At 46.9% G+C, this 26,582-nt stretch overlaps 1 protein-coding gene across 4 annotated transcripts; it reads left to right on the forward strand.

The window, feature by feature from the left end:
- LOC117395210 (perilipin-2) lies at positions 1-26,567 on the forward strand. 4 transcript variants are annotated; one of them, XM_059007770.1, is made up of 8 exons: positions 1-216; positions 2,348-2,395; positions 3,239-3,437; positions 6,736-6,818; positions 7,313-7,565; positions 11,961-12,139; positions 17,977-18,270; positions 25,910-26,567. In XM_059007770.1, exons 2-8 carry the CDS (start codon positions 2,366-2,368, stop codon positions 26,303-26,305), a joined length of 1,434 nt encoding a protein of 477 aa, XP_058863753.1. In that variant the 5' UTR covers positions 1-216; positions 2,348-2,365; the 3' UTR covers positions 26,306-26,567. The 4 variants fall into 4 exon arrangements, with proteins under 4 accessions (XP_058863753.1, XP_058863754.1, XP_058863755.1 ...); XM_059007771.1 differs by having other exon boundaries at positions 17,977-18,249; XM_059007772.1 differs by having other exon boundaries at positions 18,013-18,270.
- Positions 26,568-26,582: the final 15 nt, after the last annotated feature.

Genomic DNA, 26,582 nt, shown 5'->3' on the forward strand with positions numbered 1-26,582 from the left:
GTGACCGACTTGCAGTAAGGCGTCTGTTCGCGTTGCGTTGCGCTGCACCTTGATTGGGTCTCGCTATCCGAACCGTTCAAACACGGAGTCCGCAGGCGGGTTTTCTCTCCTTCACTCATAAAACTGCATCAGTTTTTTTTAATAACACCTAACATCAAACTCAACGCAGCATACCTCGGAGGAAGTTTTAGGCTAGGCACCCCATTCCAGCTGGAGGTAAGAATGATCCTGTCTTTATTGATGTAATTAATGGTTGTATTAACGCGTTACGAGTATAAGTGTGTTTAGTTTGGGCATCATGTGCTATTCCACATGGTATAGCCCGTGTTTGTTAAGTGACATTTTAAGTTATTTTTTAATTTTATATATAAAAAAAAGCATGACGTTAAATTCCTTTCTTTCTTTCTTTCTTTCTTTCTTTCTTTCTTTCTTTCATTTCAGTCGCGACAATCCCTGTTCTGCCAACTTAGCCAAAGATGTGTGTTTGTAAGTGTTTTAAGACGCTCATTCATTAAGACGCTCGTTTTAAGACGCTCTTTTTTAAGACGCTCATTCATTAAGACGCTCGTTTTAAGACGCTCTTTTTTTTAAGACGCTCGTTTTAAGACGCTCGTTTTAAGACGCTCTTTTTTTAAGACGCTCATTTTAAGACGTTCGTTTTAAGACGCTCTTTTTTTTAAGACGCTCGTTTTAAGACGCTCTTTTTTTTAAGACGCTCTTTTTTTTAAGACGCTCGTTTTAAGACGCTCTTTTTTTAAGACGCTCGTTTTAAGACGCTCTTTTTTTTTTTAAGACGCTCGTTTTAAGACGCTCAAAGTCTCAATTAAAAAATAATCATTCCACTTTAGAAACTTTTGATTACAATCCGTTTTGATGGATTTGTTTTGATATGAGGCGCATTATTCTTGCAGTGTATCTGCAGGTTCGCCTATAATCCAGTTTTCACTGGGACACGCTTCTGTATGATTGTGTTGCCCGGCACAGATCCAGTTTAACCCCTGAATTAAAAACACGATTCTTTGAAATCTCACATGACTCGAGTTTATTAGTCCAGAAAGAAAAAAACAACAACGTACGAGGTATATATTAGCACACTAGGGAGGCTGTGTGGTCCAGTGGTTAAAGAAAAGGGCTTGTAACCAGGAGGTCCCCGGTTCAAATCCCACCTCAGCCACTGACTCATTGTGTGACCCTGAGCAAGTCACTTCACCTCCTTGTGCTCCGTCTTTCGGGTGAGACGTAGTTGTAAGTGACTCTGCAGCTGATGCATAGTTCACACACCCTAGTCTCTGTAAGTCGCCTTGGATAAAGGCGTCTGCTAAATAAACAAATAATAATAATAATAATAATACCATACCTCTCTGTGCTTTACAATGCTTCCCTATGCTTTACCAGACCTCTCTGTGCTTTACAATGCTTCCCTATGCTTTACCAGACAGACCTCTCTGTGGTTTACAATGCTTCCCTATGCTTTACCAGACCTCTCTGTGCTTTACAATGCTTCCCTATGCTTTACCACACCTCTCTGTGCTTTACAATGCTTCCCTATGCTTTACCAGACCTCTCTGTGCTTTACAATGTTTCCCTATGCTTTACCACACCTCTCTGTGCTTTACAATGCTTCCCTGTGCTTTACCAGACCTCTCTGTGCTTTACAATGCTTCCCTATGCTTTACCAGACCTCTCTGTGTTTTACAATGCTTCCCTATGCTTTACCAGACCTATCTGTGCTTTACAATGCTTCCCTATGCTTTACCAGACCTCTCTGTGTTTTACAATGCTTCCCTATGCTTTACCAGACCTCTCTGTGCTTTACAATGCTTCCCTATGCTTTACCAGACCTCTCTGTGCTTTACAATGCTTCCCTATGCTTTACCAGACCTCTCTGTGCTTTACAATGCTTCCCTATGCTTTACCAGACCTATCTGTGCTTTACAATGCTTCCCTATGCTTTACCAGACCTCTCTGTGTTTTACAATGCTTCCCTATGCTTTACCACACCTCTCTGTGCTTTACAATGCTTCCCTATGCTTTACCAGACCTCTCTGTGTTTTACAATGCTTCCCTATGCTTTACCAGACCTCTCTGTGCTTTGCAATGCTTCCCTATGCTTTACCAGACCTCTCTGTGCTTTACAATGCTTCCCTATGCTTTACCACACCTCTCTGTGCTTTACAATGCTTCCCTATGCTTTACCAGACCTCTCTGTGTTTTACAGTACCTGCCTGTGTTTTGCCATGCTTTCACTGTGCTTTATTAAACTTCACTATGCTGTTACTGTGGAAAAGTTTTATAGGGAAAAAGCAACAAACCCTTAAAAAGCCTCTCTGTTTGTGTTGTGTTTCAGGAAGCTTTCTGTAAGACAATGGCAGAGGAGCACGATCAGAACGATGAAGTAAGTTGCATTGGCGAGGCTCAGTCTCCCGGGGCTCACCAGCACAGGCATGTTTTCACTAGGGTGCTGTTTTGCTGTTTTGCTTTTAATCATGTTTTCTCCATGCACCTATTGTAGCTTTTGATTTCTAAAGTGTTGTCAATGCATTGCTTATTACCTGTGCATGTGTCATTATTACCTGTGCACGTGCCATTATTACCTGTGCATGTGTCATTATTACCTGTGTACGTGTCATTATTACCTGTGCATGTGTCATTATTACCTGTGCATGTGTCATTATTACCTGTGCATGTGTCATTATTACCTGTGCATGTGTCATTATTACCTGTGCATGTGTCATTATTACCTGTGTACGTGTCATTATTACCTGTGCATGTGTCATTATTACCTATGCATGTGTCATTATTACCTGTGTACGTGTCATTATTACCTGTGCATGTGTCATTATTACCTGTGCATGTGTCATTATTACCTGTGCACGTGTCATTATTACCTGTGCATGTGTCATTATTACCTGTGCACGTGTCATTATTACCTGTTCGCGTGTCATTATTACCTGTGCGCGTGTCATTATTACCTGTGCACGTGTCATTGTTCTCTCCCTGCAGGTCAGTGCAGTGTCTGCTTGTTGTAACTGTGTGTTCTCTCCCTGCAGGTCAGTGCAGTGTCTTCTTGTTGTTACTGTGTGTTCTCTCCCTGCAGGTCAGTGCAGTGTCTTCTTGTTGTGACTGTGTGTTCTCTCCCTGCAGGTCAGTGCAGTGTCTGTTTGTTGTGACTGTGTGTTCTCTCCCTGCAGGTCAGTGCAGTGTCTTCTTGTTGTGACTGTGTGTTCTCTCCCTGCAGGTCAGTGCAGTGTCTCGGCTGGCCTGTCTGCCCCTCTTCCACACCACCCTGCAGGTGGTGTCTGCGGTGTACAGCGAGGTGAAGGGCTCCAACCCGCTGCTGGGCATCCTGTGCTCCGTGGCAGAGATGGGGGTCCGGAGCGTGGGCAAGGCGGCTGCCAGCCGAGCCACGCCCCTGCTGGAGAGACTGGAGCCACAGAGTGAGTGAAACGAGCGGGGGAACAACGCAGGCTTGGGAGGGTCGACTTCACACCCAAGCAAGGCAGAGACAGCGCAGGCTTGGGAGGGTCGACTTCACACCCAAGCAAGGCAGAGACAGCCCTGAACCCCGATCACTTTATTACAGTATTCCAGTGTGAATCCCAGTCTGCGATTTGACATTAAGGTCAAGGATTAGCAGTGAAATACTTTTTATTATTATTATTTATTTCTTAGCAGACGCCCTTATCCAGGGCGACTTACAATATCACATTATTTTTGCATACAATTACCCATTTATACAGTTGGGTTTTTTTACTGGAACAATCTAGGTAAAGTACCTTGCTCAAGGGTACAGCAGCAGTGTCCCCACCAGGGATTGAACCCACGACCCTCTGGTCAAGAGTCCAGAGCCCTAACCACTACTCCACACTGCTGCCGTTACTACACACTTTGACGTTGTGTAAGATTTACAGGTTTAATTGCTCACACTAACAGTGCCCAGATGTTTTATGTCAGAGGGGTGTGGTCAAGATTCAAAGTGTCCGAGCCTGTTTCCATTAAGTACAGTAACATTTGACCTATTAATAACAAGCAAAGAGAAAAACGACACACTCTGCGATGCACCGTTTGGCCACCAGAGGGCACTTCAGCGATAGCAGTGAAGTAGAATTGAGAACGCTGCAAAAGAACCCTGGAATGCACCTGTATACACACACGCGCACACAGGAATAGCACTGACGGCATCACGTGATTCTTAAGGGTAAGGTTGAGGGTTTGAGGTTAGGTTCTAGGGCAGGGGTCTCCTCTGCTCCTCCTCACTGAGGAGCTGCGCTGTTTTGCTGCTTGCTGTAAGATAATATTTCCTCAATGCAGTCGTTACGTTACTATTACAGGTGCCTGTTTCTGTTGAATCTCCTAAAGGTTTAAACTTCAGGATTCAACGCGTTTATATAACTCAGTCCTGGGATGTATTCTCCTGGTTTCCCGATATTAAACTCACGGTATCTCTGCTTGAGAGCTGTCTGTAATACTGCCCAATAACAAATACAGAACCTGTGAGCGCCCGGACAACACAAATCATTCAATCAGAAACCAATCACAGATCTGGATGGCAGAGGTCCACCGCAATAAACACTACGATAAAGGAAACGGACAGGGCAGTTGCAATATGAAGCACAGAAGCAAATCAATAAAACTTTCTCCTATTCATAGCGCTGGTTTTGTCTTGAATCTCCAGCACAGTGCAGCACACGTGCCGTGCTGGAGTGGAGTGCAACGCCTCCAGCTAAGCGCAGAAGCACATGCATGTCAGTGCGCCCTGAGTTTAATACCATTGCAAGCAGGCTCGCTGCAACACATTGAAGGGCCACGTGAGGAGGCAGCTGTTGCCAGGGAAACACTTGGCTCTCATTCCGCTCTGCCTCGTCGGATCGCGTTTTTCGGACCGCAGCTCTGCGTCACCCAGCCGTGGCGGATCCCTGTTGTTTTTCAGAGCTGTTTCAGGCGATTTATTCATCAGTTGAAAGGAGTTTTATAAAAAGCAGCGGACGGGGAATGCTATTGAAAGCGTTGTATTTGGTGGTTTATTTGTGGTTTGTTCTGTCCCGGTTCTTGTTTTCATTCACTGCCGTATTCCACAGTATAAACGTGACCACGTAATCCGCCACATTCATTCCGTGGCAGTGTTAAATTTATTTTCATATTTCAATGCGTTTATTTGATTAATGTTCAATAGTGCTGCACAGTGAGTGTTTTTACCAAACCCAGGCAAGGGTTAACGTGGAGCCTTGGATATTTACCTGTCCCACAAATTTAAATGTACCTGAATTTGTTCATTTATAATGCCTCGACCTTTAATAAAGCAAATACTACGACTGCCTCTGAGATGGGATATTTTCACATTTCCGATGGACCCCAGGAGCCAATTAAATCAGATTTGACAGGCTGTGCTGTATGTATTTTTTGAAGGTTTTGTTTAACCTTATTGATAATTAGTAAAATCAACTCTTCAGCCCTGTGTGCAGGCGGTGTGTTCGTTGTGTGTTGAAGAGCAATCTGAAGTCTTGCACCCTGACCCTGTGCATTCAATGGCACCTTTGTGATGGATTCAAGACACTGTTCTGCATCTCCAAAGCAGCGATAGCACAAACACAAACTCACCATGAAGCCAGTCTAAAACTCAATGCAATATCAGACCGATACAACTGCAGTGTCCAATCAGCACCAATACATACAAGTCAAAGATCGTCTGTGTGTATCGCTGTATAATTGCTATTGATAAATTCATTCAACCTCCAGTCTCTCTCTCTCTCTCTCTCTCTCTCTCTCTCTCTCTCTCTCTCTCTCTCTCTCTCTCTCTCTCTCTCTCTCTCTCTCTCTCTCTCCCCCTCCTTTACAATCCTAACTGGCACCGACAGACTGAGTTCTGATTGAATTTGATCTCAAATCTGTTGCCCCTTATAAAATAATCCTTTTTAGCCAGCCGGCTTTCAATTACTAAGAATTAAAAGATGACTGCTAATAAAATATTTCATTATTTGAACCTGTGCTCACAGCTCCTTCCATTAAGCCCTGGGATCCACCTAGTTGCCCTTCTCTGTACATTTTCAAGTGTAATAATTATTATTATTAGTTTATTTAGCAGACGCCTTTATCCAAGGCGACTTACAGAGACTAGGGTGTGTGAACTATGCATCAGCTGCAGAGTCACTTACAACTACGTCTCACCCGAAAGACGGAGCACAAGGAGGTTAAGTGACTTGCTCAGGATCACACAATGAGTCAGTGGCTGAGGTGGGATTTGAACCGGGGACCTCCTGGTTACAAGCCCTTTTCTTTAACCGCTGGACCACTGGTAGTTTATAACACTAAGTGGGGATTTAACTTGAACACAATAGCAGGTGTTCAATCACAGAGTCCTGATTGAATTTGATCTCTGCTGGGGGCATGGAACAAGCCTGATTTCAGACCGCTTTCAAACTCAGTCCCTGTGGCAGGTGGAAACGTGGGCGGGTTTATTTTGATCTGATTGCGATTCAGTTCCAGCAAGGTGAGTCTGGTTTGCTTTAGTGTGAATGCAGAATCGTGCAATGTAGCTGTACTGTAGTGTGCACAGAGAACTGCAGACTCAAGTTTATTGTTTAGAGTCCTGATTATTTCAGCATGATACGCAATGGTTTCTAATACACAACCTTCGATTTGAATATATGGATGAAATGGTTGCAGTGCGTGCAGGTAGTGTGGATGGGGGAGAAAGCGGTGAAATATGTCTGATTGATGTTTCTTGTTTGATTCCAGTTGCAGCTGTTAACAGCTTTGCGTGTGAAGGCCTGGACCAGTTAGAGATCAGGTTCCCAATCCTAAACCAGTCCGCAGAAGAGGTAACGAGTCTGTAGGGCTCATCTGCATTTTTTGTTAACCCTTTAATACCCACGTGTTTTTGTAGAGTTGAAAGCTGCCTTACCCATTAGGGGTGTGCTGATACTCGGGTATTAAATAAATCCATTCATTAAAGTGTTGAAAACCAGAACAGCTGTCCTTCCTTCACCTTTACAACTGAGGACCAATCAATGGCGATTAACTTCTGTGTTTTAAAAGCCGATTACAAGCAAATGTGTCCGTACTGCTGTAAGGAAGCTGAAAACTATCGATGGGTACGGTACACGAAAATCCGCTTCCAGATGGCTTTTAAAACCCTCCGTGTGGAGCTTAATTGGCACTCAGTTGTAAAGGTGAGGGAAGGACAGCGTTTCTTGTTTTGAAATCAACACGTTAATTTATTGAATACCTGCCGATAAATCCTTCAGCACAGCCCTAGTCTAGTCTCAAGCAGTACGCTGAAGGGGTGAGAGAGCCTGACCTCCTGTTCCCGCAGGTGGCCGTCCACTTGAAAGACGCCCTGTACCTGACGCTGGACGACCTGCGGTGCAGCTTCAACAACAAGCTGGACGGCGCGGTGGAGCGGACCGCAGCCTCGCTGGAGGGGACAAGGGCCGTCCTCACCTCACAGGCCAGTCTCCTGCTGAGCTCCGGCCCGGGTCAGGCGCTTGTCCTGGGCTTCGACAATGTGCTGACCCGCTCCGAGGAACTGGCCGACTACTACCTGTCCCTCCCCGAGGAAGAGATGTGTAAGAAACCGCAGGATTGTATTCATTGAGCCAGGGGTGGACTCAGGCTTCGGTATCATGCTCACCCTACCATATAGAAGCCTCAATATCATATTAATAGAGTTAGGGTGGGCTCAGGCTTTGGTATTGTGCTCACCCTACCATACAGTAAGAGACACCCGACACACCACAGATTAACTTATTATAAATCACACAAATGAAGACTGTACTCAGAAATAGCTTTGAAACTAAAAGTAATCTTATTTGTGTAAAACATGGCTTATTGGAATTATTATTATAATTATTATTATTTGTTTATTTAGCAGACGCCTTTATCCAAGGCGACTTACAGATACTAGGGTGTGTGAACTATGCATCAGCTGCAGAGTCACTTACAATTACATCTCACCTGAAAGACGGAGCACAAGGAGGTTAAGTGACTTGCTCAGGGTCACACAATGAGTCAGTGGCTGAGGAGGGATTTGAACCGGAGACCTCCTGGTTACAAGCCCTTTTCTTTAACCACTGGACCACACAGCCTTCTGGGTGTAGCGTTCTATGCACGGGGTGACATCTGTCCAAAGAATAAGATGGACACGAATTCTGGCAAATACTTCACTGTGATCAGTTGATTTGTGACATGTGATGCATTATTAACAGAGTCCGGTGTGATCTCACAGCCTCCAGTGCTCACCCTGCCTCACTAAGAAACTGCAGAATCATATTACAGTCAGGTGTGTCTCTGGCTTCGGTATCGGGCTCACCCTTCCCAAATCTTTGGTTAGTTAAGAGTCCGCTGGCTGCAGCAAGAGACCCTCGAGTTTCACTGACGCTCGTCCTGCGAGTGACACGAGTCACTGGACCAGCATTCGAGGAGTTAAAACTTGTGTTTCCTGTAAAATGCTACAGCTAAGGCACTTCCTTCTGTTTGAGTTCTTTACTGCAAATATAATGTTTTCAAAAGGGGCTCGTCTTTCCAGTCATTTTGGAAAGGAACCGACAACAATAATTTCATACAGTGTATAAAAAAACGATTTCGAGGTATCTGCATGAAACTCGCTAATAATAAACGCAGCAAAATGAATAAACTCAGAGAAACAGAAGCCCTGCTGAGACATTAAACTTTTATTTAGCCTCCAGTCTTCAGTTCCTCCTCACTGTCACATGGGGGAGCCAGATCACTCTCTTTATATTAGTCTTAATCTGACAAGCAGTGTGCTCCTACTAAACTGTATATGTAAAAGCATGTTTGTGTGTGTATGCAAAAGCATGTGGGACTTTGTTAGTGTGTGTGTGTGTGTGTGTAAAAGCATGTGGGACAGTGTTAGTGTGTGTGTGTGTGTGTGTAAAAGCATGTGGGACAGTGTTAGTGTGTGTGTAAAAGCATGTGGGACAGTGTTAGTGTGTGTGGGTGTGTGTGTGCAAAAGCGTGTGACACACAAACACACACACACACACAGACAGACACACACACACAGACACACACACACAGTGACAGATACACAGACACACAGACACACAGACTACAAACAGAGAGACAGAGACACAGAGTGAGACACAGGGAGCGATATAAAGACACACACACACACACACACACACACAGTGACAGATACACAGACACACAGACACACAGACTACAAACAGAGAGACAGAGACACAGAGTGAGACACAGGGAGCGATATAAAGACACACACACACACACACACACACACAGACAGACACACACACACAGACACACACACACAGTGACAGATACACAGACACACAGACTACAAACAGAGAGACAGAGACACAGAGTGAGACACGGAGCGATATAAAGACACACACACACACAGACACACACACAGACACACACACACAGTGACAGATACACAGACACACAGACTACAAACAGAGAGACAGAGACACAGAGTGAGACACAGGGGGCGATATAAAGACACACACACACACACACACACACACACACACACACACACACACACACACACACACACACACACACACACAGCCTCCCAGCCTGGTCCTGAGATGGTTAAGAGCTTCTTGTTCAGTTGCATTAAGATGTTTATTTGCCAGGTGGAAGTTTCCGTTGAGTTTTCAGCTCCACGTGTTTTTCAGAAAGCTGCCGAGTGCCTCTTAATCTGCTCCTGTGAGTAACTCCCCACGCGCCTCGCCACCTGCCTCCTCACAGCTAACGAGGCACGCAGGGATCCGCACTGCAATTAAACTCAATTCAATTCCACACTGAGGGTTTTTTTCTCCTATCGTTTTTCTTATTTCAACAAGCAAAGCATAACAAGCAAACCAAAATGACAGAATGTCAAGCTGGAGGGAATGAATCCTGTAATCAATGAAACCCTGTAGGACTGTTCACAGCTCCTGTGATGCGTCGTGGGGGGGAGGTTACAATCCAAATCAACTGCAGATCAGTGTTGTGTTCTTCCGTTGACTAAATGGACTATCGAGGGAGCGAGTGTGTGTGCATTGCCACTGCAGAGCCCCTGTCTGTCTGTCTGTCTGCATTGCCATTGCAGAGCCCCTGTCTGTCTGTCTGTCTGTCTGTCTGTCTGCATTGCCATTGCAGAGACCCTGTCTGTCTGTCTGTCTGTCTGTCTGTCTGTCTGTCTGTCTGCATTGTCATTGCAGTGCCCCTGTCTGTCTGTCTGTCTGTCTGTCTGTCTGTCTGCATTGCCATTGCAGAGCCCCTGTCTGTCTGTCTGTCTGTCTGTCTGTCTGCATTGCCATTGCAGAGCCTCTGTCTGTCTGTCTGTCTGTCTGTCTGCATTGCCATTGCAGTGCCCCTGTCTGTCTGTCTGTCTGTATGTCTGTCTGTCTGTATGTCTGCATTGTAGTCTGTCTGTCTGTCTGTCTGTCTGTCTGTATGTCTGCATTGTAGTGCCACTGTCTGTCTGTCTGTCTGTATTGCCATTGCAGAACCCCTGTCTGTCTGTCTGTCTGTATGTCTGCATTGTAGTCTGTCTGTCTGTCTGTCTGTCTGTCTGTATTGCCATTGCAGAGCCCCTGTCTGTCTGTCTGTCTGTCTGTCTGTCTGTCTGTCTGTCTGTCTGCATCGTCATTGTAGTGCCCCTGTCTGTCTGTCTGTCTGTCTGTCTGTCTGTCTGTCTGTCTGCAATGTCACGGAGTAGCATTCAGGAAGGGTGTAGTTCGCACACTGTGGTCCCATTCTACCAGCCTCACCTCACTGTAGCTCATTCTAGAAAGGCAGGTTTCTGTATTTGTTCCCATATTTAGCGAGCGTGGTTGGAGTGGAGGAAGTCTGCTTGCTGTAACATTGTGCACATTAGGGTCTGAGAGCGCTCCTCTTCTCTGAATCACCGGTCTAGCGGATATGAAAGCCAGGCTGCATAACAGATTCGTTGTTTGTTTTTTGCATGAAGCTGAACAATTGTTTTTTTTTTTAATATACAGTGTTTATTTTGGGCTTCTTGTTTTTTTTCTCTCCTAATACTGTTAATGTTTAAACTGCCCAGATTATATGCGCTCTGGCTGATCTAGTCTGCATTACAGATGTCTATAGCAGGTATCTTAAGAACTGCTCTTCAGCTCACAGTTAAAGCACCTTACCACTGACTTATCCAAAACTAAGAGAACACAAACTGTGACAATGCTTGATGTTTAATGTTGTGGATGAATGTTAAAAGTCTTACAGGAAATCTGTTGGTGGGGGATTCCTCAGTATGGGGGCTGGATATCGTAGCAGTGTGTGACTCTCCTCCCTCTCCTCTCCCCTCTCTCTCTCTCCACCTCTCCCCCTTTCTCTCTCCCTCTCCTCTCCCCTCTCTCCCCTCTCTCTCTCTCCCCTCTCCCCCTCTCTTCTCATTCTTCTCTCTCCTCTCCCTCTCTCTCTTGCCCTCTCTCTCCCCCTCTCCCCCCTCTCTCCCCCCCTCTCCCCCCTCTCCCCCTCTCTCCTCCTTCTCCTCTCCCCTCTCACTCCCCCTCTCTCTTCTCCCCTCCTCTCCCCCCCTTTCTCCTCATTCTCCTCTCCCTCTCTCTCTCCCCCTCTCTCCTCTCCCCCTCTCTCCCCTCTCCTCCTGCTTCTCTATCCTCTCCCCCTCTCTCCTCATTCTCCTCTCTCCTCTCCCTCTCTCCTCTCCCCTCTCCCCTCTCTCCCCCTCTCCCCCTCTCTCCTCCTGCTCCTCTCTCCTCATTCTCCTCTCACTCCCCCTCTCTCTTCTCCCCTCCTCTCCCCCCTCTCCCCCTTTCTCCTCATTCTCCTCTCCCTCTCTCTCCCCCTCTCTCCTCTCCCCCTCTATCCTCTCCCCCTCTCTCCTCATTCTCCTCTCTCCTCTCCCTCTCTCCCCCTCTCCCCCTCTCTCCTCCTGCTCCTCTCTCCTCATTCTCCTCTCTCTCTCCCCCCTCTCCTCCCACTCCTCTCTCCTCTCCCCTCCTCTCCAGGGCGTGAGTGGTCCGCAGTGTCGGGGTGGCAGGATGAAGAGGAGGAGGGGGAGCTGGGGGTCCCCAGGCGAGTGCAGAGTCTGGTGCTGAGAGTCAGTCTGCAGGTGTACCGAGGGGCCCTGCTGCTGTGGGATCAAGGGGAGAGACTCACAGCACTGCTCCGGGACTACGCTGACACGGTAACATGAGAACACAGCACCACACCGGCCGTCCGTCTGCCTGCCTGTCTGTCTGTCTGTCTGTCTGTCTCTCTGTCTGTCTGTCTGTCTGTCCACCCTATCTGTCTGTCCATCTGTCTGTCTGCCTGTCTGTCTGTCTGTCCACCCTGTCTGTCTCTCCATCTGCCTGTCTGTCTGCCTGCCTGCCTGTCTGTCTGTCTGTCTGTCTGTCTGTCTGTCCACCCTGCCTGCCTGCCTGTCTGTCTGTCTGTCCGTCCGTCCGTCTGTCTGTCTGTCTGTCTGTCCACCCTGCCTGCCTGCCTGTCTGTCTGTCTGTCTGTCTGTCTGTCTGTCTGTCTGTCTGTCCACCCTGCCTGCCTGTCTGTCTGTCTGTCTGTTTGTCTGTACACCCTGTCTGTCTGTCTGTCCGTCTGCCTGTCTGTCTGTCTGTCTGTTTGTCTGTCTGTCCACCCTGTCTGTCTGTCCACCCTGTTTGTTTGTCTGTCTGTCCACCCTGTCTGTCTGTCCACCCTGTTTGTCTGTCTGTCTGTCTACCCTGCCTGCCTGTCTGTCTGTCTGTCTGTCTGTCTCTCTGTCCACCCTGTCTGCCTGCCTGTCTGTCTGTCTGTCTGTCTGTCCACCCTGTCTGTCTGTCCACCCTGTTTGTTTGTCTGTCTGTCCACCCTGTTTGTCTGTCTGTCTATCCACCCTGTCTGTCTGTCTGTCTGTCTGTCTGACTGTCTGTCTGTGAGGCTGTGTTCCTCCCAGCCCGGTTTTTCATGTTTCATCACTCATGATTTTAACTCAGTCGAGGTGCAATCAGATTCCTAATGGAATATCACACAGGCAATAATCCACACCCATCACAGCACTGTGGACACCTAACCCTAACCCTAACCCCAACCCCAACCCTAACCCTAACCCTAACCCTAACCCCAACCCAAACCCCAATACACCTGAAAACAAGCCTGTGCTTGTAATATAACTATATACCTGAGGCTGCAAATAGAGCACCAGGGAGATCAATCGATCAGGGGCTTGGAAAGCCATGCCGATCAATAACCGATGAATGGATCAATTGCTTCATCTCTGTAAATCAGAGACAGAGATCCCACCTAAGAGATGACTCCAGTAGCTGCCCTCTGCTGTGCTGTGAGTTCTGGGCTGTTTAGCACACGTGTGATCTCATCTCAGTGTTGTAAACAGGACACAGTGAGACAGTTTAACACTGGGCTCTTGTTACAATATCTCGGGGAGATTGTGAAATGTATTTCTACCGATGTTTCTTATCAGCTTCCTTCGAGATGCGTTCAGATGATGAGCTCTCTTATCGCTGTGTCTGTGCCAGGATCTCGTGCATGCTCAGACCTGCTTGTGCACTCTGTGTGGGCGCAGTCTGTACAAAATAACAATGTCGAGAACTATTGATATTTGCAATCATTTTGTTTTTTCTTTCAAACTTGTCTTGGTGCTTCGTTTGAGCTTCTATAAAGGAGCACAGCACATCACACAAGAAAAGTAGCACATTAACCATTGAGCCCATCAATGCGAGGAGCTGATTCACCTCTTCTTGTGCTCACAGATAATTCTGTATAATTGTGCTCTTTCCCGTAATGGTGTTTCTGAATCGAGCTAAAAGGCACCAGCACCACTGCTGGAGAGACCTGCCTATCTCTTAAGTGCTGTGTAATTAAACTGAGGGCGTGTTTACTAAATTCAGCACTACAGACCATTATAACAGTCTCCTACAGTAAAAGCACAGCAAAGGGTAATAAAGCACAGGGAAGCATTGTAAAGCACAGAGAGGTCTGGTAAAGCATAGGGGAGCATTGTAAAGCACAGAGAGGTCTGGTAAAGCATAGGGAAGCATTGTAAAGCACAGATAGGTGTGGTAAAGCATAGGGAAGCATTGTAAAGCACAGATAGGTGTGGTAAAGCATAGGGAAGCATTGTAAAGCACAGAGAGGTCTGGTAAAGCATAGGGAAGCATTGTAAAGCACAGAGAGGTCTGGTAAAGCATAGGGAAGCATTGTAAAGCACAGAGAGGTCTGGTAAAGCATAGGGAAGCATTGTAAAGCACAGAGAGGTCTGGTAAAGCATAGTGAAGTATTGTAAAGCACAGAGAGGTATGGTAAAGCATAGGGAAGCATTGTAAAGCACAGAGAGGTCTGGTAAAGCATAGACAATCGTGATTATCATTTTATTACTTTTAATTGACAACTGAAAATGATTAATTGTCGTCCAACCCTAGAGTCCCTCACTTCTCGCTCTATAGCACAGAGAGGGTTTGTCCAGGTATTCTGATTGACGTGGTGTCTGTATTCTGATTGACATGCTGTCTGTAATCTGATTGACGTGCTGTCTGTATTCTGATTGACGTGCTGTCTGAGACATTGCTCCCTGCCTGACCCCACACTGTAGCTGATAGTGCTGCAGTGAAGCTGAGCCCAGCTGCACGTAGCTGCCCTTATCTCCCCTCCTCATCTCAGCCCTGGGAGCCCATGCCAGGGAGCGAGAGTGTCTCTGAGGCTCAGCAGAGGGTAATTAGCTTATCAGTGCAGATGCATCTCCCTCAGTAACATCACACAGCCAGCACAGCCCGGCTCTTTTGGGACAGAGATTAGGAAACGGTATTTCCACAGTGTATTTGTGTGCCATGCTTGTTAGTAGGGCAGTGCTGATACTGGCACTCTTGAATTGCCTGTAAGTAGTATTTATAATGTGTTGATTTTAAACAATAGCAGCTGTCCTTCCTTCACCTTTACAACCGAGTACCAATCAATGTCAATTCACTGCCGCCGTGAGTGTTCTGAAAGCCAATTTGAAGTGAATTTTCCTATCCTTCGGGGAGAGGAAAATTCGCTTTTAAAACACTGCGGAAATCGCCATTGTTTGGGACTAGATTGTAAAGGTGAGGAAAGGACAGTGTTCTTGTTTTGAAATCCAGGTGATTAGAGGTCATTTTCGTTAAGAACTGGCAATTGCATGACTTTTATTTTGTGAATCTAATAAAAGAAAATTCAGTGTAAATGACACCAAACTAAGAAGCAGACTGCCTCAGTGTTTTGAAGGCTGTGAACGACTGTACTTTAGGTTTTCAGTTCCAATGTTGGCCTGCCACTCTCTGTGTAAAGTCCTGCTACCCTCAACCTTAAGTCACTGAAAAAGACTTCTACTCACTTCATTCCTTTTTTGCTCAGCCTCGCCCTCCACAGGCTGAAACATTCACAACGACTTGCTGGCAAAATATTCAGGACTCCTTCTTTCTTTCCCTGAAATTCTCCCTGCGGTGTTTGTGGAAAACACAGAGAAATGCGCTACATGCATCTGTCTGTGCCCCCTGGCATACACACAGCTTCCTGCCTACATGTGAAAAATATCTGGATATCATAAGATCGTTTCAAGTGTTCCAGAACGGAGTCCCTCGGGACAGACAGACAGACCAGGATTTCACTGTGCTTTATTACAGTCTTACACATTGCTAGGCTTTCACTATGGGAAACTTTTATAAGGGTAAAGTTTAAAGAAAAAAAAGCCAATATGTATTGCCCTGGTCAGTGTGGATCCTTCAGCAGCAGGGTTAGGTGTGGTCAGAACTTCTGAAAAAGACTTTGAAAAAACTTCCAGTCGCTGGTTTGTCACCGAATTTATTTACTTTCTTTGAGTCTTTCTAAATGTAGCTCTGTTGAGTCTTTTATAGCTATGGAAGTATGCATGGAAACTGCGGCTCTATTTCAATGCATAACTAAGTAAACAGCTAATAATTATATTCCCAGTAAACGCTAGCCAGTGGTGTGCATGCAGAGATCCACGTGCTCCAGAGCCCTGTGTTTACAGAGGGGCATCAAGGGACTCCCTCCAAAATACATGTTTAAAAATACCCAGAGTGACCGGAGCGAGAGACAGGAATGAGAGATGGCCTGAGCCGATAGCGCTGAGTGTGTCTCTGGAGACGAGACTACGTGAGCTGCACATTCAGAGATATGTAGAGCTGAGTTTGAGTTCAGAGAGCGAAACACAGGGCAGCAGGTAGACTGAGACACACTGACACACTGACTGAGACACTGAGACACACACACTGAGACACACACACTGACACACGGACACTGACACACGGACACTGAGACATTGACACTGCGACACACACACACACACTGACACTGAGACACTGACGCACTGACACACACACACTCACACACACTGACACACTGATACACACACACCGACACACTGACACTGAGACACACACACTGAGACACACTGACACACTGACACTGAGACACACACTGAGACATTAACACACACACACACTGACATACTGACACTGAGACACACACTGAGACATTAACACACACACACACCGACACACTGACACTGAGACACTGAGACACACACTGAGACACTGACACTGAGACACTGAGACACTGACGCACTGACACACACACACTGACACACACACACCGACACACACTGACACACTGACATTGAGACACACACACTGACACACTGACACTGAGACACCACACTGAGACATTAACACACACACACACAGGGACACACACACACAGGGACACACACACACACACACACACACACACAGGGACACACACACACACACACAGGGACACACATTCTCATCTTGTGTTTTCCTTCCACGGCATTTATTTAAAATGCTGCAGCTGGGTTCAGGAAGCTTGTAATTGCAGGTGATGGGGGTCAGTTGTATTGTTGTTGCTGGGCTCTGTGTGAATTGAGAAGTTCCGGCACTCTAGTAATGCAGAGTACAGTACTGCCCCAATCTGCTAGCTTGCATTTGGGGGATTGTTCAGTTATTAGATTCATCTGAACCAGAGCTACCCAACTATTCCTTTTTCTTTTCATTTATTTGGCCTGCCCAATTATTTCCCCTCGCTGTTCTCTCCAGTTCAGACTGTCCAATTAATGTTGCCTTCGCAAGCCCCACAACAGCTCAGGAGAACTGAGAGGTCAGTGGGAGTCCTCTGATCCCTCAGTAAGGCAGTAAAAATGTGAGAGAAAAACCCGCTTTTAAAAGAAGTTAATTGCCATGGATTAGTACTCAGTTGTAAAGGTGAGGGAAGGACAGCTTTTCGTGCTTTGAAATCAACATGTTAATGAATGGATTTATTGAATACCTGCTGATAAATACTTCTATCAGCACACTGCTACTGTTTTAGTGCCTGGCATTTAGGGTTCTCCAGACAACCTCAGGTAAAATGTCAGGTGAAATGGGATTCAACTGGTGTTTACTAAGCTGTGTTCAGCCTCAAGCCACTATATAATAAGTTCAGTTCCTCTCCTATTTTTCCTGACAGGCAGCACATGTCTCTCCATGTTTAATGTCTCTGAGGCAGGTGGCACTCACTCTCCACCTGCTATTGTTGGCTGATTTTAAACGCCTGGCTGCTGACTTCGGATGCCGTCATTATCTCACCTCCCTGGATCCCTAATGGATATCAAACTCAATCAGGGCTGATCATCACGAGGCAGAGGGGCCGGTGGCAATCATGAAGCAGACGCTTCTGAAAGCATGTTTGAAAATGTGACTGCCTTGCTGTGAACTCGGTTTCCCTTGGCGACCACATATATCCAAACGTATTGGAGACAATAATACATCCTGAAACTTTCACATCAGTGTCTGCCTTCACTGGGCACAGTGCGCTTGTAGGAACACCTGCCATAACACTGTCAACAGGACAACATAGAATGCCTAATTCTATTTTAGATTCTATTTTTCTCTCTCCCCTACGTTCTCTCACCCTCTCTCCACTCTCTCCCCTCTACCCCCTCTCTCATTCCCATTTTGTCACCCTCCCTCTTGCTCCTCTCTCCCCCTGTAGCTGGGTCTCTCTCGGATCTCTGCTCTGCTCTCCCAGTTTGCCCAGTATGCTCTGACGGTTTTCGTGGCCCAGGTGTTCTGGCTGCAGTCTCTCTGGACCCTGGCTGTCTCCCGGCTGGCCGCGGGGGCTCAGAGCCTGGCCTCTCTGCGGCCGTTCACCCTCTCCCTGCCCAGCGGAGCCCAGGCTGTGCTGTCCATGGTGATGAGAGACCTGAGCGAGATGGGCAAGATCCTGCTGCAGCTGCTCATCAACACCACGCCCCTCTACAACCTGGTGAGCTCAGCGAGGAGCAGAGTATGCTGGGATAGCAGAGCTGCTTATAGATTTCTTCTTATGGTAACCGAGGAAAAAGCAAATCACAATCTGTACCCTTGTAAAAGCTTACCATGGTATTACTGCACTTTTACCATGCCTGTCTCATGGTTATTCTCTGCATGTTTATTAATATGCTTCACCACACCTCCCTATTCTTTACAATGCTTCCCTATGCTTTACCAGACCTCTCTGTGCTTTACAATGCTTCCCTATGCTTTACCAGACCTCTCTGTGCTTTACAATGCTTCCCTATGCTTTACCAGACCTCTCTGTGCTTTACAATGCTTCCCTATGCTTTACCATACCTATCTGTGCTTTACAATGCTTCCCTATGCTTTACCAGACCTCTCTGTGCTTTACAATGCTTCCCTATGCTTTACCAGACCTCTCTGTGCTTTACAATGCTTCCCTGTGCTTTACCAGACCTCTCTGTGCTTTACAATGCTTCCCTGTGCTTTACCAGACCTCTCTGTGCTTTACAATGCTTCCCTATGCTTTACCATACCTCTCTGTGCTTTACAATGCTTCCCTATGCTTTACCAGACCTCTCTGTGCTTTACAATGCTTCCCTATGCTTTACCAGACCTCTCTGTGCTTTACAATGCTTCCCTATGCTTTACCACACCTCTCTGTGCTTTACAATGCTTGGCTATGCTTGACCACGCTTTCACTGTGCTTTATTAGACTTTGCTATTGATTTTACGAGGGGGAAACTCTTATAAGGGTAAGCAGGGCTTGAGCAGGGTACTTGTTCACTTATTATAAATCATGTTTTAATCAACAAAAGAACCCCATCCAGAGTCTATGCTGTTATCCGTGGCATTGCTTGGCAGCAGAGCGGGTCAGCTGTGAGATGAAGCATTCAGATTGCTGTGTGTATCAGCGCAGTGTGATCCTGAGCTATGCGTGGAATGGGCATCGCTGTTACCTGATGTGCCTCTCTGAGAATGTAGGGAATGTTCAGGAGGCTCATTCCCAGCCCTTTGCTCCATCAGTACAGTTGCCACCTCAGTGCTTATTTGGTTTAATCTTTAGCTTTGTTTTATTTACCCTTCAAGAGGTTTTGTTCTGGTTACAGTCTCTACACCCTGGGGGGTATTACATTGTGCAACAGCGATACTGGATTTAAACACGTCCCTTGTGTACCATGGCAAATCTGCACTGTCATTTTGCAGTTTTGCCGAGTTATACCATGCATTTACCATGGTTTGACATGTTTTTTTAATATGCTTTGCCATACCTTGCTGGTCTTTATAATATTTATGCTTTGGCATGTTTTCTCCATGCTTTAATACACTTTGCAATGCGTTTACTCTGGGACACATTTATCAGGGTAGCTTTTAGGGGTGCATACTCGGAATTGCCTCTAAGAAGTATTTATCGGCAGGTATTCAATAAACCCATTCATTAATGTGTTGATTTCAAAACAAGAAAAGCTGTCCTTTCCTCACCTTTACAACTGAGCACCAATCATTGTCATTTTACGGCCTTGTGCGGCAGCACCCCGGCTGAGAGGGTAATTCGCTTCCAGTCGGCTTTTAAAACACTCAGTGCGGTAGTTATTTGCCATTGATTGGTACTCAGTTGTAAAAGTGAGGGGAGGACAGCTTTTCTCATTTTGAAATCAACACATTCCTTAATGGATTTATTTAATACCTGCTAGTGTGTGTACGGGTCACTCAACACTTACACATAAACTCACCCCAGCTTTCAGCCTTCCCTTGTAAGTGTCCCATAGTAAAAGCACTGTAAAGTGTAGTAAAGCACAGTGCAAGCATGGTAAAGCATTGCAAAGAATAGCAAGGTATGGTGAAGCATAGAAAAAAAACTAGGGAAACTATGGTCAATAAATAGTATAACCATGGGATAAGCATGGGGGAAAACTGCAAAAACGGTGTGATAAACTTATATGGGTCGGTCCATTCATTTGTTCAGTATTACCTCATGCACGGTGTTTGCTTTACTGCAGCCCTGTGCAAACTGGGTGCAACTTGTTTAATTTGACCAGGCTGGTATTGCATGAATGTGGCTCTAACTGACTAACGGAAACAGCACAGGGGGGTCTGCTGAACACATTCCTGTAGGGTTAATAATTAACCTCCACTCACCCCACACAGAGACGCACTGCAGGGACTGGAAAAGTACTGTACAGGAACCAGGGATAGACAGGCTGATTACAACACATGTTGACTTTGTACAGTGTATTGTATTCCAGTTTCTCTTTTTTGAGTCCTGTTTCTTATTCCCTTATTCCTCATTCAAAGCTGATATCTCATCGTGTCTGTCTGTCTGCGCTTTGAGATACTGTGGTATGAAAGGTGCTTTATAAATGAAATGAAAAGAAATTAAATTAAATTAAACGACAGGCAAGGTGTTATGAGTACCTGCAAAACCCTGAATGTAGGAAACCAACACCAAGGAGTGTAAGTGTCGAAGTGAGCGTGGGCTGTGGCTCGCTGTGACGTGGCCATGGCTCTCTGTGACGTGACTGTGGCTCTCTGTGACGTGACTGTGGCTCGCTGTGACGTGACTGTGGCTCTCTGTGACGTGACTGTGGCTCCCTGTGACGTGACTGTGGCTCACTGTGACGTGGCTGTGGCTCGCTGTGACCTGACTGTGGCTCTCTGTGACGTGACTGTGGCTCGTTGTGACCTGACTGTGGCTCTCTGTGACGTGACTGTGGCTCGTTGTGACGTGGCTGTGGCTCACTGTGACTGTGGCTCGCTGTGACGTGACTGTGGCTCGCTGTGATGTGACTGTGGCTCACTGTGACGTGACTGTGGCTCGCTGTGACGTGACTGTGGCTCGCTGTGATGTGACTGTGGCTCACTGTGACGTGACTGTGGCTCGCTGTGACGTGACTGTGGCTCGCTGTGATGTGACTGTGGCTCGCTGTGACGTGACTGTGGCTCTCTGTGACGTGACTGTTTTTCGCCTCTGTGTACAAACCCACAGATGGAAGCTGTTCAGCCCTGTGTGTGTGTGTTGGTTGGACCTGTCTTTGTGTGGCTGCGCGGGAGGGAAGGTAATTATCTGCGGGGGAGAGAGGCGGCTGTCTCTGGTTAATCACTAATTGTCTTTACAACGTGATCCCCACAGTGCAGCGGGTTGATCAGGGTTGAAGTTTCATATATAGCTTTTTTTTCACTTGTAATTGTTTTGACAGTGTTTCTGTTTTTTTATTTTTTATGTTTAATAATCTACTTATGTTTTTTTTAACAGCACTAATGCCACACTGCTTCCCTCCCTCTCTGCCAGTCTCTCAGCTCTAACCACTAGAGCCACACTGCTTCCCTCCCTCTCTGCCAGTCTCTCAGCTCTAACCACTAGAGCCACACTGCTTCCCTCCCTCTCTGCCAGTCCCTCAGCTCTAACCACTAGACCACACTGCCTCCCTTCCTCCCAGTCCCTCAGCTCTAACCACTAGACCACACTGCCTCCCTCCCTCCCAGTCCCTCAGCTCTAACCACTAGACCACACTGCTCCCCTCCCTCCCAGTTCCTCAGCTCTAACCACTAGAGCCACACTGCTTCCCTCCCTCTCTGCCAGTCCCTCAGCTCTAACCACTAGACCACACTGCCTCCCTTCCTCCCAGTCCCTCAGCTCTAACCACAAGAGCCACACTGCTTCCCTCCCTCCCAGTCCCTCAGCTCTAACCACTAGACCACACTGCTTCCCTCCCTCCCAGTCCCTCAGCTCTAACCACTAGACCACACTGCTTCCCTCCCTCCCAGTCCCTCAGCTCTAACCACTAGAGCCACACTGCTTCCCTCCCTCCCTCCCAGTCCCTCAGCTCTAACCACTAGACCACACTGCCTCCCTCCCTCCCAGTCCCTCAGCTCTAACCACAAGAGCCACACTGCTCCCCTCCCTCCCAGTCCCTCAGCTCTAACCACTAGACCACACTGCTTCCCTCCCTCCCTCCCAGTCCCTCAGCTCTAACCACTAGACCACACTGCCTCCCTCCCTCCCAGTCCCTCAGCTCTAACCCCAAGCCCACTCTGCTTCTTCAATATTATACTGGCTTCTACAATACTAAAGTGCCAGTCTGCCGATGCAATATAGTCACGACGCTCTGGCTGTGGGGTTCAGGTAGTGAGTCCATCCATCTCTCTCCCACTCAGCACCCCCTCTCCTCTCCTGCTCGCTCTGCCTCTCCTGACCCCTGGACTCTCTGCACAGCCCCCCTGCCGTGTCCCCTGGAGCTCTGATTAACCATTTACCAGGAGCGTCGTCACCTTCCCCCCCCCCCCCCCCCACTGAGCACAGGCACGTCACCCTGACACAGGCTTCCCATCAGGAGAGCAGAGATCCATAAAACACAGTGAAGGCCAAGAGTCATAAAGCACAGTGAAAGCAGGTTAAGAAGGTTCGCGAATAGTTACATGTCAAAAATCTGAACATGATGCAATCTTATCAATGGCTTTTCCCATTGTAGCTGCCTTATAAAAGTTTACCACTGCATCAACATGCTTTACCATACCTCGGTATTCTTTACAATGCTTGCCCATGCTTTAGCATGCTTTTACTGTGCTTAATTATTTGCTGTTCTTAGGGTTGGCTTATTGCCATTGAGGAGTGTTTGCTGGATTAGGTTGTAAACGTCTTTGGTGACAGCAGGAGACAGTGTGCTGCGTTCTCATTGATTTTCTATAAAGCTTCCACACACAGCGCCGGTTTGCAGTGCTGTGATTCACTTTGTAAACGGAAACGCATGTCTTGTACTGAACATCAATGACAAACTGGTTTCCCGAGGCCTGGAGCAAGGGAGCAGATAACTGAACCACATCACTCTCCCACGGGACACTGCGATACAGTTACCACGCTCAGCCCAACACGTGGGGAGGAGGCTCCTGTACCAGGGTACAGGAGGCTGTGTGGTCCAGTGGTTAAAGAAAAGGGCTTGTAACCAGGAGGTCCCCGGTTCAAATCCCACCTCAGCCTCTGACTCACTGTGTGACCCTGAGCAAGTCACTTAACCTCCTTGTGCTCCGTCTTTCGGGTGAGACGTAGTTGTAAGTGACTCTGCAGCTGATGCATAGTTCACACACCCTAGTCTCTGTAAGTCGCCTTGGATAATGGCGTCTGCTAAATAAACAAATAATAATAATGTCAAATCAAATCATTAATTTATATAGCGCCTTTCATTAAAAAATCTCAAAGCGCTGTAGAAGACGAAGAGAATCACAATACAATACATTTGCATAGAGATACGAGTTTTGGTGTCTTATTTTGGTATAATATAATGTAAGAAGAGGAGTCCACATTTCAGTTTAATAAATGTATTTAAAAGAAGCTCTCTTATAAAACGTATGTTTTTAATTTTGATTTGAAACCACTGCTGATATGAGGTGGCAATGCATTCTCACAGTCTGGGATCTTAGTAACTAAAAGCCCTCCCTTTCTTTTTGTACACAGCTATGAAAAAGTTTCCAGAAGTGGATGTAAGACAGACCACATTTGTTCTATATGGTATTTCCTATTGGTTCTCTTGCTTTGAGTTCCAGTAATTGGGATATTCTGTCTTGTTCGTAGTTAGTGGAGTGCTTCTGAATATCACATGTGGAGTGCTTTTGAATTTCTGCATGTTGTATGCAGACAGGCTAAAAGAATTGAATCTATTCAGTCTTGAACAAACTACGCGGTGATCTGATTCAAGCATTCAAAATCCTAAAAGGTATTGACAATGTCGTACCCAGGGGACTTTTTCGACCTGAAAAAAGAAACAAGGACCAGGGGTCACAAATGGAGATTAGATAAAGGGGCATTCAGAACAGAAAATAGGAGGCGCTTTTTTACATAGAGAATTGTGAGGGTCTGGAACCAACTCCCCAGTAATGTTGTTGAAGCTGACACCCTGGGATCCTTCAAGAAGCTGCTTGATGAGATTCTGGGATCAATAAGCTACTAACAACCGAACGAGCAAGATGGGCTGAATGGCCTCCTCTCGTTTGGAAACATTCTTATGTTCTTATGTTCTTATGTTCTCAATGGATTTTATTGCCTGTCTGGTGTTCAGTTAGGCACTTGGTTGCTGATTGCACTGGCATTGTGTTCCCTCTGGAAAGCAGAAAGACTTGACGCAGGCAGAGTTGGGGGACTCTGTTTCTTGCAGCACGGGGGTCTCTCAGAGATGCATTTTTGCGGGAGTCCCCAAAAGGCACGATCGCGTGGCGTGCGGGGTGAGTCATACAGTCAGGGGAGCGCAGGGGTCCCTGAGGTCTCCACTAGTAAAGGCACGGCCAATTCAGTGTTGGGAGAATGATGCGAGGGCTGCCTGTCTCTTTGGTTTCCTGGGAGCAGGCGCAGACTGCAGCAGTGTCAGACAGTCTGGTAGGAGGGCTCACTATGCAATTATCTTCATTCATTCAATTGCGCACTCATGTACCCTCGTGTGCCTGCAGTAATGGGATACAGCGTGTTCTTGCCATTTTCAAAGGAAGGATTCTTTATACATTATTGCCCTGGGTCATCAGCAGTCTGTGTTCTCGCTCTGTCTCTCTCTGTCTCTCTCTGTCTCTCTCGTCTTGCTGCTTCAAGCCAAGAACAGATACTAAGACAGTCCCTGCTTTGTGTGAGTTCGATCGCTCAGATCGTACAGAGCATTGACTTGTCAGGTCAAATTAAACAACACCAGAGGCACCTTTATAATGTGATAGTCGTAATCCAGCATTTTTTTTTTTACAAACGTATTTTGTCCTGCTAAATTGATATTAAACTAAATCATTCTTACCTGTTTTGTGCTGTAGGCCTCCAAGGTGCAGTTTTGAAAGAAACACATTTTAAACCGTGATACCTGGTGCTATACTAGGTTAATGAAAGCCTCTATCGACTGCTTTCAGACAGTAACATGAACCCAGAGGACAATGCTGAGGGGAAATCACCTGTGTAGCTAATTGAAGTGCAGAACAAGTATTTTTTGGTTTGCTGTAATCATTCTTTCTAAGTTCAGTGCTACCCTTATAAAAGTTTCCCATAGTAAAGTGTAATAAAGCCTAATTAAAGCATGGTATTGCATAGGCAAGCATTGAAAGAATAGCAAGGCATTAATATACAGGGTAAACTATGATAAAACCATGGTGTGACAGAGAAAGAATCAATCTTGGTTATAAATCTCCCTCCCGACCTGTGAGGGTGCTGTGTAAAGGGAACAGAGTGCCCAGGACTGGATGGTTTGGCAATTGATTCCAGGGAAAGGTGGAAGTCGGCCATCTAGAAAAGGGGGCAGAGCCAAGGTACACCAAGTCATCGAACCCAGACGGGAGGCGATGTGGCAATCGCGGATTGGAGGAAAAGGGATTGCACTCGCTAACCAAGGGGGTGTGGCAGAAGGTACAAAAGGGGATGTGGCCGAGCGAACTGCTCCTTTGTTATGATTGTGAGAGAACCACTGCAGGACCGTAGAGTAACCGTGAGCATTTCGTGTTTGTTTGTTTCCCCATCTAATTGTACTTGTTTGTCATTATTACACGGCTAACACATTCTGCGCACTGCAAACCAGTTTGCCACACATGGGAAAAGCATGGGGGTGAAAAGTAAAAAAATACTGGGGTAAACTTTTACAATGGTATTGAATTTTGCACAGGTCTGTGTTTAATAACCTCCTCCCGCTCTCCAGCTGAAGGAGGGCTCATACCCCGCTGAGCCGGACCCCCTGAGTCAGGACGACCTGTCGGACAGCGCCTCGTCCCGTCGCAGCTCCCTGGACAGCGTCGAGGCCAAGGCCCGCATCACCCAGCGCGAGAGTCAGCCCTGTCTGGAGGGCCGATCCCAGCGCGAGCAGGAGACCCACTTCTCCTCCTCCCTGCCCTCCAGCCCGGTGAACGGGCGCCGCGAGAGCTTGAAGCTGGAGCGCCTGGGCGTGCCCGACCAGGACCCCCTCCTCTCCCGCAGCCAATCCAGCGACGTGCTGCTCGCCCCCAGTCTGCAGCTGGTCAACCAGAGCCAGCGGGCTTTCGAGTACCTGAGCCCAGGATCCCCCCCGGCCAGCCAGCCAGCCAACAACGCCGAGTAAATTATACAAGGCATTATACATAGAGGTGATGTGCTGTGCAACGCCCGGTCACAGATTGCATTACAGACTGCAGATGGAACCTGGTCGATATTGAGTTATTGGCATGTGAATGTGATTTGAAAGTGATCCGGTATTGTAGGGCAAGTCAAAGGAAAGTTAGAGGTGTTTTTTTTTTTGTAGCCAAATACTGCTGCCATATGGATGAACAAGATGGTAAGGTTAGGACTTGGCTTCACAGCAGTTAGCATCACCTTTCCCTTCCACACACACACACACA

The sequence above is a fragment of the Acipenser ruthenus genome, chromosome 35 (genome assembly GCF_902713425.1).
Source record: "Acipenser ruthenus chromosome 35, fAciRut3.2 maternal haplotype, whole genome shotgun sequence".
Classification (NCBI taxonomy): domain Eukaryota; kingdom Metazoa; phylum Chordata; class Actinopteri; order Acipenseriformes; family Acipenseridae; genus Acipenser; species Acipenser ruthenus.